Raw genomic sequence first — 19,029 nt, 5'->3', positions numbered from 1 at the left:
TGCAGCCCCTCACAAACACCGGGCCAGTGTGTCTGCACGCCGTTCACCTCTGGGCCGTAGGTTCTGCTGCTCTATGCTCCTTGGCTTCTCTTGTCCAAACAACGTCCCCATCTCGCTCTTTCACCTGTATTGAACCACACCTTTTATAGTTGGAAAAACTGTCAAGTGGAGTCAGGTGTTAGTGATAATTAGTAAATACCTGACTCTGCCCGACTATCTATGGGACAACTTAAGTTCTTTTTGCAGCCTGTTTCCCTTAACACTCCCTATGCTATTCCTATAGGAAATCTTCACTACTTCCGGTTGCCTCTTCCTCGTCCCAGTATTTGTTGGAAATGGGGAGGGAGAGATGGAATGGGTTTGGAAATACACCATGAAAGCGGTGGGAAAGGAGTTTGAGGGGGAATGGGGAAAAGGGGGAATACCATGTCTCATCCTCGGATGTTCTCCTCCCAATGCCCTGTGTCCCTCCACTCAGGTGATCCTCCCTCACTTGTCCACCCCAAGGGTCGGGATCCAAAAGCCATGGACCTTCCCTGGCCATCTGAATAGAGGATCCCAGGGGAGTAGGTGGGAGAACACTGTCAGGTTTCTCAATACACCATTTGACTATAGGCAGACTGGCTTAGCTCAGAGCTGGTGAATAACATGCATTTTGCACCCTCTTCTGCTTTAACATCTCTACACATGGCTGCCAGAGATTTTCATGCTCAGTTCACTCATACTACTTCCTGCAAAATCAAAACAGACATTACAGAGGATGCACTGCAATTATGCACAACTATTATTGACAGAAATGCACCTTTACGAAGCACAATCGAGCTGCAGGTCTCCATTTGGCCATGGTGCCCTGCATTAAATGTACTCAATAGGTTCTGCTGCAGTCTTTCCCAGACTTGTTTAAGTTAAGAGTAGATTGAACGTTTTGTTCTGAGATGACCATGTTTTCTGCCCGCTAGTCCATAGTTATGGTGTTATTCTACCCATAACTAATGTATCACAATATTAGACATTATTAGACTCCACATACAATGCATGTTCTGCATTCTATGCTCCTCCACCTAAGTATTTCCTTCATAATGCACTGTGTTAGCAGGGATGGCCTGAGGAAAAGGGATGGTAAAGCGTTCCCACCCCCCTAGAGGCATATCTTGACAAAAGAATATAACATCCAGACCAGTCCGCTTACGAATGAACAACCCTGGCAACCAACAGTTTAGCACATGCCATTGAGCAGGTAAGAGGTGGTTACATGTCTTTATACCGAAGTAATTAATAAAGAATGCACATATATCGAATATTTTTGAACAAACAATTTAATAGAGAATGCTCTTTTTATTTTATTTTTTTGGTGGGTTCCCCCCGAAACCTCCCTTAAAACCCATAGAAACCCACCCCAACCGTTTCCCAAAAATATGTAACCCTTTACCCCACCCCTAAAGGCTTTCTCTATAAAAATGTTTCATCAAAAAAGCATTCCATAAAAGTTCATTCTTCAAAAAATATTCGATATAAAGATTGCACACTGTGAGAGGTCAGGTGCCTGGCAACAGCAAACACTAACTCCAGCCCTTAAATGTGGGCCCACCCGAACTATAAAGCAGCATGGCAGGGCAGTGGAAAATCTTCACACTCTGCCAAACAGTCACTTTGCTCAGCATGTAAAGAATCAGGGGAAGAGAGAGGAAACATGTTGGGCTTGTCCCTTGATTTCACAAAGGACCTTAAGTTAAGCCATAGGAAGACATCTGGCTTCAACCAAGTTAAGCACTCATTGGCTTGCTCAGCTCTACTCTCTGAAAGTTCCCAAAACTGTTAAGAGGAAAAACAGAAAAGTGTATACTTACGTAATCACTGCAATTAATCCGAGCCACCCTAGTGTTCCCCTCTGCCATTTTATAAATGTTAGATATTATGATGCAATTAAACATAAGCTTCAAGGAGAATGAACAAGTTACTTCTTACCTGGTAACGTTCTTTCCATGGGATGTTCCTCCGACGTATTCCTTATCTTGATAGATCATCTCCAGCTTGCTGGCCTCAATTTGTTTTTCAGTAGAGGGTGCTGCGCGTCGACGTTCCTCGAGCCGATGTCCCTCGACAGCCTGCGTATCGGCGCCGACGTCTTCATGCGTATAAATAGACTTGCGCAGCATCCGTTGCTCAGTTCCGTTTTGACGTTTAACGGTTGCTTTACATGAATTGGTTATTGACCCTGAAGGAGCGTAAGCTGTAACCACAAGGGAAGTTCTACTTAGGGGAGGGATGGGAGGAGCGATAAGGAATACGTCGGAGGAACATCCCATCGAAAGAAAGTTACCAGGTAAGAAGTAACTTGTTCTTCGAAGGGATTGTGTCCGCCGATGTATTCCTTATCTTGATAGACTCCCATAGCAGTGGTGTGTAATTGGAGATGGGAGTAAAATTGCCATGTTTCCTTTCAATAATGAACAGAGGGCAACACAGCTTTGCCAAATCTAGTCTCTTGGCTAAAGGAGGAATCCAGGTTGTTAAATTTTTTGAAGGTATGTGCAGACGACCATGTGGCATCCGCACATATGTCTCGAATCGGTACCCCTCTTTGGAGGGCCGAGGAGGCTGCAATACCCCTGGTTGAATGAGCCCTAAGATTTTGAGGAGGCTCTTTCCCTGCCAGTTTGTAACATTCCAGAATGGCCAAAATAATCCATCTGGAAATGGTCTGTTTTGTTATCGGTAATACCAATTTGTGCCCTGAGTAACCTACGAACAGTTGGTCTGCTTGCCTAATCCTAGCAAGTCTGCTGATGTAAAAGCTCAAAGCCCGCCTTGGGTCCATTCTATGTAGCCTTTCTTCCTCTTTCCCCGGATGGGGCGGGGGATAGAACAAAGGTAAGGTAATCTTCTGAATGATGTGGAATTCAGAAACCACCTTTTGGGAGGAAATTAGGCTTCACTTGTAGGACAACTTTGTCGTTATGAAAAATTGTATGAGGTGGTTTACAAGATAGAGCTTGTAATTCACTCACCCTCCTAGGAGATGTCAATGCCACTAATAAGACAGTTTTAATGGTGAGAAATCTTAGCGAACAAGAGTGGAGTAGTTCAAAAGGAGTACCCATCAGGAAATTTAAGACTAAATTGAAGTCCCATAAGGGAACTTGGAATGGTCTTGGAGGATAGACATTGGTTAATCCCTTCAGAAATTGTATTACTAAGGGTAACTTGAAATACGATGGTTCCTCTGCAGTGCGCTTGAAGATAGATATCGCTGCAATATAGCCTTTGATAGTGCCAACCGGAAGGCCCGAATTTGCCAAATAGAGTAGAAAAGATAACACCGTTGGTGTACCACATGAAAAGGGATCGATATTCTTTTCTCTACAACAGCTGCAAAATGTGTTCCAACGGCAGCGGTATAAAGTCTTTGTTGCTGGCCTTATGGCCGAAAGCAACACCTCCATGACGTCATCTGGGAGGTCCCAATCCTTGTATCTCAACCTTTCAGATACCAAGCGTGAAGGTTGAGGGTTCTGATGTCTGGATGGAGAACCTGACCTCCCTTCTGCGAGAGAAGATTCTCCTTGAGTGGAAGACAAATTGGAGGGCAGATGGACATGTCCAGAAGGTCCAGGTACCACGCTCTCCTGGCCCAGTCCGGGGCAATTAGGATCATGGCTTTCCAGAACCTTCTCAACCTCCTGATCATTTGAGGAATGACAGGGACTGGAGGAAATGCGTACAGAAGTGGTAACTCCCAGTCCACTACGAACGCGTCCCCTAGAGCTCCTCTCGGGGGAAATTCCCTTGAACAAAACTGATCGCACTTCCTGTTGATGCTTGTGGCGAACATATCCACTTGAGGGATTCCCCAAAGGGTGAAGATCTGTTGAAGGACTTCCTGAGCTAGTTCCCACTCGTGGGAGACTGTACTCTACCTGCTCAGAGCATCCGCCGTCACGTTTCTCTCTCCGGCTAAGTGAACTGCCGATCGAGAGATTTCTTCTTGGATTGCCCAAAACCAGAGCTGCATCGCCTCTCTGCACAGAGGCAGTGATCCTACGCCTCCTTTTGTTGAGGTAGTGCATGGCCACTGTGTTGTCCGTCATTATCAGGACATTTTTCCCCTGTACAGATGGCAGAAAAGCCTTCAGCGCTAGTCTGATTGCTCTCAGCTCTAACAGGTTGATATGTAGTATAGACTCCGATGGAGCCCAACGACCGCTGATGGTCAAGTCGTTGGCATGGGCTCCCCACCCAGTGAGTGAGACATCTGTGACTACTGTTATCTCCGGCCATGGTTGCCAAAACAGTTCTCCTTTCAAAATGCTCTCCTGACAGGCCCACCACTGAAGGTCTCGAGCCCCTTGTCCGGAACCTGAAGGAGATCTGTCATTCTCCCTGAGAATTGCGACCACTGAGTTCTTAGTGCCCACTGAAGAGATCTCATTCTCAGGCGAGCCTCTGGCACAAGGAAGATGCAGGATGCCACGAGGCCTAGCAACCTCAAAAGGTCGAAGGCTGGGAGACGTTGGGCATTTTGAAACTTGGTGACCATCTGCAGAATATCTTGAGCCCTCACCTCTGGTGGCGAGGCTTTTCCGAGGGAAGTGACCAGGACCGCTCCAATGAACTGGAGTCTCTGTGATGGTATCATCTGTGACTTCTCTAAATTGTGGGAGAAGCCCAGTTTGTGAAGGAAGTGGCAGACATAATCTAGCTGGACCTGAGCTTGTTCCGGAGATACAGCTCTGATCAGCCAATCGTCCAGGTAGGGGTAGACGTGAATCCCTTCCCTCCTTAGACTTGCAGCCACTACCGACATTAGCTTGGTGAAAACCCTCGGGGCGGAGGTCAGCCCAAATGGCAGAACTCGAAATTGATAATGAGAGCCGCCAATTGCGAACCTCAGGTATTTCCTGTGTTTGAGATGGATTGGCACATGGAAATAAGAATCCTGAAGGTCCAGAGATACCAGCCAGTCCTGGAGCTGGGGGGCCTGAAGGATCTGAGAGAGAGTTACCATCTTGAACTTGTCCTTCCTGAGGAACTTGTTCAATTCTCGTAGGTCCAAGATAGGTCTCAGTCCTCCGTCCTTCTTCGGTATTAGGAAGTAGGGGAAGTACCAACCCTTGTTCCTCTCCGCAACAGGTACCGGTTCTATGGCACCTTTCTCCAGCAGGTCTACAATTTCCTGCAAGAGGAGCGGATCTGTAACTTTCAGAGAGCTGTTCCCCGGTGGATGACTGAGGAATGCGTAGAAAAGGCAGGCAGTAACCTTGGGCAACTGTCTCCAATGCCCAAGCATCTGACGTAATAGCCTGCCATTCCGTCAGATGTTGAGTTAGCCTGCCCCCTACTGGTGTCTTGTGAGGAGAGTCTTCAGAGTGATTTAGAGGCGGCTGGTGCAGATGCAGAGGGTAAAGGGGCACCTGCTGCTGCAGCTTTTGTATTTTTACCCCGTCCACCTCGGGTGAATCTTTTTTGACCTCTTTGAACAGACTGCCCTCTGCCTTTTCCGAATACGGGATAAAAGCGAAAGGACTTACCTCTCGAATAGGTTCCTGAGGGGCGATATGGCGTTTGACGGATTGCAGCTCCCAGGGATTTTGCTGCTGCTTTGGATGTCTAACTTTTCTAGGCTGTCATCCGCCTTCTTACCAAACAAAGAAGAGCCGTCAAAGGGCATATTTAAAAGTCTGGCTTGTACATCTGAAGCAAACCCAGACTTTCGCAACCATGCAAATCTGCGGGTTGCAGTACTTGCCGCCATGGCCCTACTGATACTGTCAGCAGAATCAATGCCAGTTGAAGGGATTTGCACATTGCGTCTTTACCATCCTTAATGATGTTTAGAAACGCTTCCCTTTCTTCTCCCTCTGGGAGGCAGTCAGCCGCTGATGAAGCACACTCCCAAAGTGTATGGCTGAACCTTGACAGCGTACAAGTAGCGTTAATAGATTTCAAAGCCATGTTACATGCAGAAAAGACTTCCTTAGCCATAGAGTCATATCTTTTGTCATCCCTGTCCTGTGGAACAGTAGGGTATGCTGATCTACTGCCTGATGCAGTTGCTGCTTGAACAACCAGACTCTCTGGAGTTGGATGTTTAGACAAAAATTCAGGCTCAGTAGCAGATACCCTATATTTGGCTGATAACTTCTTGTTAACCGCCGGGATAACCTCAGGAGTTTCCCAGTTAGCCAATATTTTTCTTTGTAATGCAGCGTGAAATGGAACCACAGGATCCTCCTATGGTCCTTTAACTAAAATGTCTGTAAGGTCATCCTGTTGGAATGCAGGTGAAGGTGTAGACCAACCTATGAATTCTATAATCCTTGCCATTAAAATTCTCTAAGTGGTCTCGGCATGTTCCCCTGGGTCTGGTTTGGCAAATTCTATTTCTGGGGAAGTATCTAACCCACTTGCCTCATGTAAGGATTCTCGAAGGTCCTTTAACCTATTTTCCTCAGAGGTAAATTCCTCTGGTTCAGGTGTTGTAGTTCTCTGCAACCCAAAGGGTCTTTCTTGATCTGAATTCTCCCCTTCTTCATAAATTGAAGACAAAGGTCTGAAATGATCAGACCTTGGAAATGGCTTAAATCCCATTTCCAGAGCCGAAGGGGCCACATTTGTCATAATTGGTTGAGAAAACGACGTCGTCGACGCGGACGTTAAAGGCTTCGAAAACACCGAAAAAGGGGTCGAGAAGATCGGAAGAGGCCTCGATGACCTTCTCGAAGTCGTGTTAGAGGCCCTGGGTTTGTTCTTTTTCAGCGTCGACGTCGAAGACGACGTCGATTCGATCGACCTATGCGTTGATGACCCCTTCGATAATGGCGTCGATGACGCAGATTTATGCGAAAGGACTTTCGACGATGGCGTCGATGGCACAGTGCCTTTGCTTGAGGGTTTGTGATGCTCTCGAGTAGTTTCTTTCGCCGGGTGCAACGACTCGCGGCGTTTTGATTTTTTGGGTCTTTCACCCAGGGTATCACCCTCAGCTGTCTTCGAGGGGGTCGAGGCCGCTTTCTCGAAGACGCTAAGCATCCTTTTACAAAATTCCTCCCACTCAGCCTGAGAGCTATGTTTTGTGGGGCAGGTGACTCTTTCCGGGGAAACAGAAGAAGACGAGGAAGGGGATCTTCAACGTCTCTTACTCGAATGCTTGGATCTCGAAGAGTGGTGGGAACTGCTTCGAGACCTAGAACGAGAATGTTTCCTGTGTCGGCGAGGAGACGAATGACTCGACTATGCCGAGGAAACTTTCGAAGGAGTTTTAACTGCCTTACCTCTCTCAAGTTTCCCCTTATGCTCCTTCAAGGCTTTCGCTGTCATGGACATGCAGTCTTTGCACTCTGAACATTGGTGCTCCGATCCCAGGCACCACAAACAGATCCTGTGAGGATCTGTCAACGACATTTTCTTTCCGCAGTCTCGACATTTTTTTTTAGCCGGACCGTGGAGTCGTCGGTTCGGATGAGGAAGCCATTGAGTAAGAGTTGGTATTCGAGGAATAATGAAGAATATATCTGACTAACGAACTGAGCAACGCGATTCCGAGGCCCACGAAGCGCGGAAAAACGGAACTGAGCAACGGACGCTGCGCAAGTCTATTTAAACGCATGATGACGTCGGCGCCGATACGCAGGCTGTCGAGGGACATCGGCTCGAGGGACGTCGACGCGCAGCGCCCTCTACTGAAAAAAATGTTCCAAGGCCAGCAAGCTGGAGATGATCAAGATAAGGAATACGTCGGAGGACACAATCCCTTCGAAAAACACAGTCACTATTGGACGTGCTAATTCTCTCTAAGAACACATAAATCCCGTCCTTACAAAATATTGATAGTGGGTTGTAGATAATATTTACATTAGAGCCACACAATTACAAAGTGGTTGAAAGAGGTCATACCTATGTCTCAGGGCAGTGCCAATTTTTTATTTTGTCCATCAATGCGCAAAATAAAATACAGCCAGCGCTTTGCAAGCTGCAAAATGATGATTCGCCCTCAGAATAAGACTGTGGTCTATTGACAACGCAGATTATTTTCTAGGTGTATATGATCAAGTTTACCTCATTTACCCAGGATATTGTTGCAGGCACATGGCAATCAAAATATTTTACAGCAATCACATCATTTTCCTTATGCTAACTATGATTAAATCAGTAACAAAACACTCTTTATCCTCTATTGGTCTACATTTTTGAAGTCCTTATTTCCTCCTCAAATCAGTTTTTACTGCACGAATGGACGTTAACAGAAAATAACTAATTTCCACTAAGTGTATTACTGCATTACACATGTGTGGACAATGCTGGTCCCATTTACAAAAAGTAATTTCATGAAATCATTAATCTTAATTGGCTCATATGATATCGTTTATTTTCAAATTCATAAGAGCAGTGTCTCGCCCAAGCTTCAAAGAGCTTGACTTGTGTCCTCCAACAAGCCAAAACCGACATCTTCCTTTCAGTAAGAGACGGGTGGAAAGGCGACAAGTTTGTAAGGCCTTGACAAAGGATAGTAAATATAACATTTCCTAAATTTTAGGACACTTGACACATTCATTATTTCACTGTTCGAAAACGTAGCTTTTTAAACAAATTGTCAGACAAACCAACGGTCCCAGGCTAAAGGCGTCGACAACAGAAGCGTAATGGCAAAAACAATCCATGTGTACATTGTGGCACACGAAAATCAAATGATTTTCTAAAATAAAACAAAATAATATAATAAATGACCATACTGTATCAGATTGTGCAGGGTTCAACATTGTGCTGGGGGCACTGATGAGACTTAACAGTTGTGCATTTCTCCACTGGTCAGCTGAGAGATTCCTTCGAGGATAGACCATCTGAAGTGAAATTAATGCATCCGATAGGGACTACAAAACAAAGAAATAACAGTCAATTGAAATCCATCTACACAGTATTTTTTATAATGAAAGCATACTCTACAATGCAAGCAAGCATGACTCATGCTAAGAGCTAAAGGGTCGGAGGGATAGCTCAGGGGCAACAAGCTTGTTCAAATCCCAGTCCCGCGCTTAGAGACTGGTTTCTGGTATTAAGCCTTTGATAAAAGATAAAACAAATATTCTAAATCTAATAAAAAATTAACTACATGTTACACTTAAAAGATATTACAGAAATGCAGAACAGTAAACTTTGCCAGAACACAGTACTATTGCAATGAAAAATACATTCCCAATACATGTGCATCGAGTCTGCATCGTGGGCTTTGCATTTGGGTCAGGCTGCCTGCTGAGAGCAGTCGAATTTAGTTATCTTGCTGGGGGTTATGTGTAAGTGATTTAGTATTCTGAACTGTATCAGATGGAAGTTGGCGCACAGGAAAATAGATTTAGTGTATTGACTGAATTTGGCCCACTGCATGTCTTCTATGGTTATGGTCAAGTCTTTTTCCCATTTCGCCTTCATAGTGTTTTTAGAGTGGGTATGTGTCTGAACTGCGGTATATAGTGTGGAGATACTGCCTTTAAAACCCTCTCATGACTTAATGCTGTTGAGGCATGGATAGAGGGGTCGGTACTGCTGGGAATGACACCCATTTGTTACGACATGTTGCTTTCATACGGTCGTACTGCAGTGTGGTGGCAAGACCAGCTCCTACTTTACTCTGGACCTCTGCCAAGGGGACAGACCTCCCTTCAGGAAACAGATCCCCCAATCGCATTTCCATATCCGGGTCCCAGGTTTTTTGTAGCATAGTATCTAACGTGGGTGTCATGTCTGGATGATGCCAGAAGGGGATATGGGGCCAGTATGTTTCTACGCATTCAACCCTGTGAAAAAGTGCAGACCAGGCTCGTACCGTACAGGATACGGGGTCTACCTCGTCCAAGTTATTCTCTGGCTTAGCATAAATCATGGATTGCAGGTTCATGGAAACGGCTCCGAACATCTCCGCTTGCATGTGGGCGTATTGCTCTGTTGTGAGACCAGTATTTCGCAATGTGTGCCTGTTCCGTGTAGTAATATAGTAGGAAGTCTGAGGCGGCTAGTCCACAGTTGGTCCTGTTGATTCTAACCGTGCCCCATCCCCATACAAAGTAGGATGCCAGCTTTTGTAGTGTATCAAAGAATTGGTGGCCTGGCTAAATTGGAATGTTGCTAAATATATTCAGTAGCTTGGGCACCACGATCATGTTTAGTAATGCTATTCGGCCATATATTGAAATCGGTGTTCCACACATTCAATTTGGTCTCGAGAAGCATTATGTAGGGTTTATAGTTAAAGGCGTATAGAGAGTGTCTGTCTATGACCATTATGATGCCTAGATAGTGAGCTGAAGTTGGGACCAGCGAAATTGTGACGTGGCTGGTGATTTAGTTGTGCCTTTAGTCAGGGGAATAACCTCCGACTTGGAGTGATTAATTTTGTAGCTCGAATATTTTGTAAATTCTTGAATGTCCTGCATTACCGGGGGAAGGTTGGACTCAGGGTCTCTGATATATAGCATGGTGTCACCAGCGTAGAGTGATATGAACTGAGGGGGCCCTCGGATGCGAATCCACAATAGGAGTGTTTGTGTCGTAGGCATGCCGCCATTCCCTCTACGGTGAGGGTGAAGATGAGATGGGATAGTGCGCAGCCCTGGCCCGTGCCTCTGTGTAATGTAAATTCGGGCAAGACAGTTTTGTTTGTTCTGACTCTGGCCTTTGGGTTCTTGTATAGTATTTGAATAAATCTACGGAATGAAGGTCCAAACTCCATCTTCTGTAGTATAGCATGCATGTATTTCCAGGAAACAGAGTCAAAAGCTTTCTCAGCATCAAGAGCTACTGCCACTGCTTTGACTTTCGGGTCCAATTGTGATGATATAGCGAAAAACCTACAGAGATTAAGGGCTGTGGAACATGAGGGGATAAACCCGATTGGTCAGGGCGTTTCAATTTGTTCATGTATGGCAGGAGACGATTGGCAATCACCTTTGCAAGTATTTTGGTATCTGAGTGCGTCAGGGAAGCGGGGCGGTATGACGTGGGGTCATGCAGAGGTTTGTGAGGTTTAAGCAGTACTGTAATCATGGCCTCCCGCATGGACCCTGGGAGCTTACCGGAGTCTAGGGCTTCTTTCCATGCCTCCAGTATCTTGGGGGCCAGTATTGCACTAAAGCTTTTGTATAGGTCTGCTGGGAGCCCGTCGGGTCCGGGAGCTTCTCTCCTCCTGGTCCAGTTGGGGCAGTGGGAACAAAGCTAAATATTGTTTGAGTTCAGCTGTTGTGACTTGATCTGTGTTTGCATACAGCGTGGAGTAGAACTCCATGAACACTTTGTTCATCTTAATGGCCTGTGTGTGTAGTGTGCCACCTGAATCCCTCACCCCGGTTATGGGACTCATCCCTTGTCCAGATTTAATAAGGTTGGCTAGGATTTTGCTCGTTTTATTACCTTCCCCCATATCAACGGGCGCGGATCGGCTGAGTAACTTAACACATTTCCCGGTCAGCTAGGTATCTAACCTCCGCTAATTGGGCTTGTAAAGGTCTAAGCGTTTTAACCCCAGGCGCTAGTGAGTGCGTGTTCTCAAGGGACTTCAATGTGTCCTCTGCTCAATTCAGTTCTTTCCTGATGTCCCTCAGCGACCCCAGAGAGAGCGATAGCAAGTCCCCCTTCAGCCAGATTTTAAAGGTTTCCCACATTGAGGCCATCTAACGCACAAGCCCATTTTACGATGGAAGAATTCAGCCATTTCAGTCCTGAGTGGTTCAATTACTGAGTCATCTTTTTGCAATGCTGGGGGCATGCACCAGTACCTTGCAGTATGGACAATCATCGCTGACTAAGTCTAATCGAACTGGTGAGTGATCTGACATTGTGCGTGGTAATAGAACGCATTCCTTCACCCATAGGATGAATTCACGGGAGCATAGCCAATAGTCTATATGCGAGCTGGAGTGCTGTACATGCAAACGATACTTGCATTTATCTTGTGTAGGATGTACCTCTCTCCATGCGTCTACAAGGGGGAATGTGGACATGATTTGCAGTATGGTCAGTGCCGCTTTGGAATGACCCCAGTGTCTGTAGGATGTTCTATCCTTCTGTAGGTCAAGGATAGTTTTTAGGTCCCCTCCCCAGATTACCCAGGCCTCCCCCATTGGTGATATCAAAGACAATCTGCAGGTAAAACCCAGGGGCGTCTAGGTTTGGCCCATAGTTGTTGACCAGAATCAGTTCCTGGTTATGCAATATTCCCCATACAATGACATATCTGCCCTCTGTGTCGGCCTCTGATTTGGTGAGTTGGAATCCTGTGTGTTGGTGGATAAGGGTTAGAACACCTCTAGATTGGGAGGAGTAGTCCATCAATTTGCATCGTACCCCAGTCCCGAGCAAATTATTCCATTACTTTTTTGGTGGCATGTGTCTCTTGCAATAATAGGACGTCTATCCTGTGTCTTTTGGCATAGACCAGTAGTTTTCTTGCTTTTATATGATTTGCCAAGCCCCTAATGTTCCATGCTAGGAGTCTGGTCCCCTGGATCAACCCTTGTGTGCCCATTCAATGTTTGGATAACTTCCCATTTTCAATTCACTGCTTTTCGCGCATATCTTCTTTTTAGTGGAACCGTCAGTTTTTTCTAATAAACTAGTATTCCCCTTGAACCCCTAAACGTACTTCTTAGGCAATAGCCCCTACACCCCCCCTCCCCGAGGATCCCACCCTCACCATCCTTCCAACTGAACAGTGTATTCCCATAACACCAGCGCAAAAACTGCAACTGTGGGCGGCTCTGTGCGGCCATAACCTTTCGATGAGTCGGGGGCCATTCATGTGTGACGCTGCGTTAGCTTCTTGCGGTTTGGGCGGATCTAAAAGGAACAAGTTACGTTCTCCAGCATGGGTCTGGCATGGATTCACATGCTCATGAATATATTCCCAGTCGTCAGGCTGGGAATCCTCGGTAAAGAAAAAATCAGTATCAGTTTCGTTTCTGATCTGTCTTTCGTAGTAGTAACCAATCACTGATCTCTGGGTCATACTGACCACAGCCAATGACTGCCATCTCCCTAAGCCCCGCCTCTGGCAGCCATCTTCAGATTTGGTAGCACGTGAAGTGGCAGTGAAGAGCCGCAGAGGTGTAGGCGGGAGGGTTCGCATGTGAATCCATGCCAGACCCATGCTGGAGAACAACAGTTACAGGTAAGTAACTTGTTCCTTCTCCAGCATGGGGTCTGGCATGGATTCACATGCTCATGAATATAAGAATACATAGCAGTACACACATGCACAACCACGGGAGGTGGCAAAAGGCTCAACATTAAGCAATACAAAACTCAACATTAAGCATCTCTTACCTCCTCACCAGGCTCACCTTAAGCGAACAGGTTGCGCAGCACTGCTTGGCGGACCCTGGACTCCTCCCTGGAATCCCGATCGACGCAGTAGAATCTCGTGAAGGTGTGCGTCGACCTCCACGTAGCAGCCCTCCAGATGTCCAGCAGGGGCAGACCAGATAGGAACGCTGTAGTAGCAGCGATCGCTCTGGTCGAATGGGCTCTCGGACGGCCTGGCAGCGGTCGGTTAGCCAACCGGTGGCAGTGCATGATGCAGCCGGAGAGCCATCTGGAAATAGAAGACTTCGAGAGAGCCTTCCCTTGATTCACAGGTCCAAAGTTCACGAATAGCTGTGATGTCCTCCGGAAACTCTTTGTGCGGTCCACGTAGAACTTCAGCGCTCTAGCCACATCCAGAGAGTGCAAAGTCCTCTCGGCCGGCGACGAAGGAGACGGGAAGAAAACCGGTAACACCAGGGGCTCGTTAAGATGGAAGTCCGACGGCACCTTGGGCATAAAGGAGGGGTGCGTTCTAAGCACCACCCTCGAAGCATGGAAAGTCGAGTACGGTGCTTTGCAGGATAGGGCCTGGATCTCTCCCACTCGTCGTGCGGAGGTAATGGCCACCAGGAATGCAGTCTTCCACAACACAAACTTCATGGGTGCGGAGTGCATCGGCTCGAATGGGGGCCCCATGAGCCTGGTCAGCACCACGTTAAGTTCTCACGCCGGAGCCGGGGCCGGGGCCTTCACCGGCGGGAACGACCGGAACAGTCCTTTCATAAACTCTTTTACTAGTCGATGGGACCACAGGGACGTCCGTCCTGTGGTTCTGGTATATCTGGAGATCGCCGCCAGATGAATCTTAATGGAGGCATGGGCTAGCCCAGCCTTTGCCAGCGATAGCAGGTACGGCAGCACTTGAGGGGCCGTAATCCGTAGGGGGTTGATCTTCTGTGCTCGACACCAGATAGAGAACCTCTACCACTTGTGACCGTAGCATTGGAGAGTCGAGGACGCCCTGGCCTTTGCAAGAACCTCTCTGCAGTCGGCCGGTATATTGTACCCTCCAAACTCTAGCGCTGCAGGAGCCAAGCCTGCAGGTTCAGCGACGCCGGGTCGTGGTGGAAGATGGCGCCTCCTTCTCTGGAGAGAAGATCCGCGTCCGCCGACAGCTTGATGGGAGGGGACGTTGACAAGTCCAGAAGGTCCGGGAACCAGATCTGCCTCGGCCACGCCGGTGCGACGAGGATCATCCTGCACCAGGACCTCTTGAGCTGGTTGATGAGTCGAAGCAGCAACGGCAACGGAGGGAACGCATGCAGGTATAGGCCGTCCCAGGGGAACGAGAACGCATCGCCCATGCTTCTCGGCTGGGGAAACCTGCTGGCGAACCTCTAGCACTTCCGAGTTCGTCGCTGTTGCGAACAGGTCGATTTGGAGTTTGCCCCATCGTCGGAAGAGTTGATCCACCTGATCCTGGCGCAGTTCCCACTCGTGACACGCGCGCAGCTCCCTGCTGAGCGAGTCGGCGATGGTGTTTCTTTCTCCTGCCAGGTGGAAGGGAACCAGGGACATCCCCTGGGCGACCGCCCAGTGCCACAGATCTTGTGCCTCCTTCGATAGGGCTGGGGATCTGGTGCCTCCCTGCTTCCGTATGTAAAACATTGTCGTGGTGTTGTCCGTGAAGACCCGCACCACCTTGCCCTTGAGCGACGGGAGGAACGATTTGAGAGCCCAGAACACGGCTCGGAGTTCCAGGATGTTGATGTGCAGGAGCTTCTCCTCCGGGAACCAGAGGCCTCTTGCGTGGAGATCTCCGTTGTGGGCGCCCCAACCTTCCAGGGAGGCGTCCGTCGTCACCGTCTCCTGGTACGCCGGCGTCTGAAAGTCCTTGCCCGCCGTGAGGTGCGCTCGAACGCCCCACCACTGAATCGCCCGTCCGTGGCTAGCAGGCGCTGCACTTTGCCCAGAATGGTCTTCGTCTGTTCTTCCGACGTTGCCGCCAGGCGCCTCACTGTATCGAGCTTCGCTCCCAGAAACAGGGCCACCTGCGACGGCACCAGGTGGGACTTTCGGTAATTTATGGCGAATCCCAGGTCTGTGAGTAGCTGGACGGTCCTCGCAGTGTGTTCGACGGCGAGTTCCCTCGTCCTTGAGCGGATGAGCCAGTCGTCCAGGTAGGGGTAGACGTGAATCCCTTGCAGGTGCTAGGCACTTGGTAAAGACCCTGGGGGCCGACTTCAATCCGAACGGCAGTGCTCTGAATTGGTAGTGGCATCCCTGAACGACGAACCTGAGGAACTTTCAGTGACTTTTGAGGATGGGAACGTGGAAGTATGCATCCTCCAGGTCCAACGACGATAGAAAGTCGCCTTCCTCCAGCTGTCCCAGCAGGTGCTGGAGGGTGACCATCCTGAACTTGTGTGACCTGATGTATTTGTTCAAACGACGAAGGTCCAGGATGGGGCGCCAGCCGCCCATCTTTTTCCTGACGAGGAAGTACCTTGAGTACACCCCGGAGCCCCGGAGCCTCTTCGGGACGAGCTCGATGGCGCCTTTCCTGAGCATTGCCCGTACTTCCAACAGCAGTTGCGGGACGTGATTTTCCTTCCTGGCCACAGGTGGAACGTGAGGGCACTTCTTCAGGAATTCGATAGAGTGTCCTCTTGCAAGGGTATCCAGCACCCAACGGTCGGTGGAGATGGACTTCCACACGCCGACGAAATTCGTCAGCCGGCCTCCCACCAGGGTGCTTCGGTGGGGGCCCGAGGCCACGGCCGGTTCAGTCCTGCTTGGAGGTGGTGGCCTTGCCGCCCTGGCCACCTTGCCGACGGCGGCGAGGCGCTCCTTGCTTGCCGCGACCCCTGTAGGCCTCCTGAGACGAGGAGCGTGCCGCCTGGCGGTAGGACGACGAGCCACCGCTGGATCCCTTGGAGGCCCCCTGTCTGCCTCCGGAGCTCCGAAAGGGCCGTCGTTGCTGAAGGGCTCCTAGGGCGCGGGCCGTCTCCGTGTCCGTTTTTATGGCATGTCCAACACCCTGGTCTGGAAGTCCTGACGGAAGTCGGTCGCCCGGAGCCAACCCCGTCGTCGTAGGCAAACTCTGTTGCCCAGCTGGCAGAACCCGGTATCGGCAATATCGGTTGCCACCGTTATGGCGTGGTCCGACGCCACCTCACCTTCTTGAAGTATTTCCAGGGCCTCAGACCTCTTGTCGTCTGGTAGGAAGTCCAATATGGGGGCCAGCTTAAACCAGAGCTCCCTGTCGTAACGGGCCACGATCGCCAGGGCGTTGGCCGCTTTGATCGTCGTTGCCGCCGACGAAATGACCCGTCGCCCCATGCCTTCCAACTTCTTTCCCTCGCCGTCCGGAGGGGAATTCGACGTTGAGGCTCCTGACCCCGCCGCTTTCTTCTTCGCCGCCGAGACGACCGAGTCTGGCGTCGGCTGGCCCCTTAGGCACAGGGGAACGGTCTCGGGGACCCGGTACTTCTTCTCGTACCGGTCCCGTTTGGCCGGTGCCGTGGAGGGGTTCTTGAGTACCGACAGGCCCTCCTCCCAGATGTCATTGATTAGAGGCACCGCGATGACAGTCTTCCTCTTGGCCTCCCGGTGCTGATAGAGGAAGCCTTCCTTTTTCTGCTCCTCCGGGCAGAGCTGGAACAATTCGGACGCCCTGGCGATCATGGCATGGAATGAGCCAATCTCGTCGGGCGGAGAGGCCTGTGTAACGGGAGAGGGGAGACCCGTTCCGTCGTCGCCCTCAGAACCCGTCGTCGAGCCCACCGCATGTCATCTCCCGACTCGTGGGAGGATGAGGAGGGAACTGGAGGCCTTACGGGGGCGAGTGGAGGAGAGGGTTGGGTCCTCCGTCGTTTGTTCTGAGGACTTCCCGACGGGCCAGGTTGCGGGTCCTCCGGCCTGGGCCGTGGTAATCCCGTCCTTATCTCAGAGCATAAGGACTGGATTGCAGACAAAATGGCCGCCGAGCTATCCTGAGGCCTAGGTTCCGGCTGCGCCGGAAGGGAAGGCTGCTCTTCCTCGCCATCGTCGTCTTCCTCGGTTATCTCCCGAGGATCTTCCTTACGGGATCGAACTTTCTCGAATTGGACTTTGAGATTCCTCACGGCCTCGGTCAGTTCCTCCTCCGAGGCCGACTCCGAGCTCGAGGAGGCTACCGTGCCCCCCCCTCGCTTCTTCCATCATGGTGGCCATGACGATGGGCTGAAAAGAGGATTCCCTCCTTGGCGGCAGGGAAACTCTAGTCCCGGAGACAGTCTCCGCTGGCGGGGTCTCTGCAGGCTTGGCCAGAGTCGCCGCGATCGCCTCGATAGAGGCCTTTGCCTGCTGGGTAGGGGCCTTCACCACCTTAGGTGCGTCCCGGGCCTTCTCCTTAGGGGGAGGGGCGACACCTCGCTCCCCCTCTCCCGAGATTGCACGGGGCTTCTCCCGAAGCTTACCCGGGGTCTCGGACTTCCTCTTCCCCGAACCGGAGCGCTGGCTCGTGGTTGACGGTGCCGGGGAAGGCGCGCCCTGCCTGGCGACCGAAGAGCCCGACCTTTCGGCGCTCCCGGAGCCAGCAGACTCGCGGCGCTTGGCCTGGTGTTGAGCCCCTGTCGCCGGGGTGCCCGCACAGGACTTAGAAGCCCGCTCGGACCCTTTCTTCTTCTTCTCACCCGTTGAGCCCTTATCCAACCAGCTGGCAAACGGGATCGACGGTCCCTTATGGTCCGCTCCGACAAGTTCTTGCAGAACTGGCAGTCCTTCTCTACATGAGTCTTGTCCCCGTGAAGACAGTAGAGGCATCGCGAATGTTCGTCCTCCTTAAACACATTCTGCAGCCGGCATCCAGGGCAGCTGCGAAACGGCTTGGGTCCGGGTGACAAACTCGCATCCTGGGCCATCTCGAAGTAGGCCGCAAATCTTCTGGAATCCTCCAAAAGGTTGATTTGACGAAATCTTCACCCTTGAGGGGCGTAGGAAAATCCCGAAACGGGTACCCGTTAAGGGGAGTAGAAACGGTGGAGCTTGAGGCTCGATTAACCGAAAAAAATGTGAAAATTCACCCGAAAAAGCGCGAAAACGCAGAAAAAGCTCGAGGGCTAAGCACGAGGACTCCCAACACTTGAACGTGCGGTAAAAATCTGAAGATGGCTGCCAGAGGCGGGGCTTAGGGAGATGGCAGTCATTGGCTGTGGTCAGTATGACGCAGAGATCAGTGATTGGTTACTACTACGAAAGACAGATCAGAAACGAAACTGATACTGATTTTTTCTTTACCGAGTATTCCCAGCCTGACGACGGGGAATATATTCATGAGCATGTGAATCCATGCCAGACCCCATGCTGGAGAACTGTGTTTTCACCTCTGGTCGTCCTGATTTGTTCATGTTTCTTGCCGTGTTATAAGGTTGTCTTCGTTTGATGATACCGGAATGTTGTGTTCTATATAGGCCATTGCCTCCTTGGGTGACTCAAAAAAAGGGCTCTGCCAGCATGTTGCGGGCAGAGTTTTGCCGGAAACATCATAGCATATGAGATGGATCGGTCTCTTAGCGCCTTCTTGACTTGGTCGAAGGTGCGTCTGGCAGCCTGCAGCCCGCCTGAGAAGTCCAGGTAGATTTGTATCCTTGTGGAGTCATACATTAGTGTCCCTTTCTCTCGAGACAGGTGTAGGAGTAGGTCCCTGTCCCGGTAGTTAAGTAGGCGCGAGATGATGGCGCGCAGTGGGGTGCCAGGTTT

The 19,029-nt window shown here is 49.9% G+C and overlaps 1 protein-coding gene across 5 annotated transcripts in view; it reads right to left on the bottom strand.

Annotated features, from left to right (window-relative positions):
- Window positions 1-19,029, bottom strand: part of NCKAP1 (NCK associated protein 1) — a 1,877,983-nt gene that overhangs the window by 1,561,328 nt on the left and 297,626 nt on the right. For all 5 annotated transcript variants that reach the window (XM_069615779.1, XM_069615776.1, XM_069615777.1 and 2 more), the window contains one exon: window positions 8,730-8,867. In XM_069615779.1, coding sequence (XP_069471880.1) covers window positions 8,730-8,867 — 138 coding nt within the window. The remainder of the gene's footprint in view (window positions 1-8,729; window positions 8,868-19,029) is intronic.

The sequence above is a fragment of the Ambystoma mexicanum genome, chromosome 9 (genome assembly GCF_040938575.1).
Source record: "Ambystoma mexicanum isolate Mex_15411 chromosome 9, UKY_AmexF1_1, whole genome shotgun sequence".
NCBI lineage: Eukaryota > Metazoa > Chordata > Amphibia > Caudata > Ambystomatidae > Ambystoma > Ambystoma mexicanum.
Note: the sequence above shows the minus strand (reverse complement) of the source record. Positions and strands in the feature narration are given on the sequence as shown.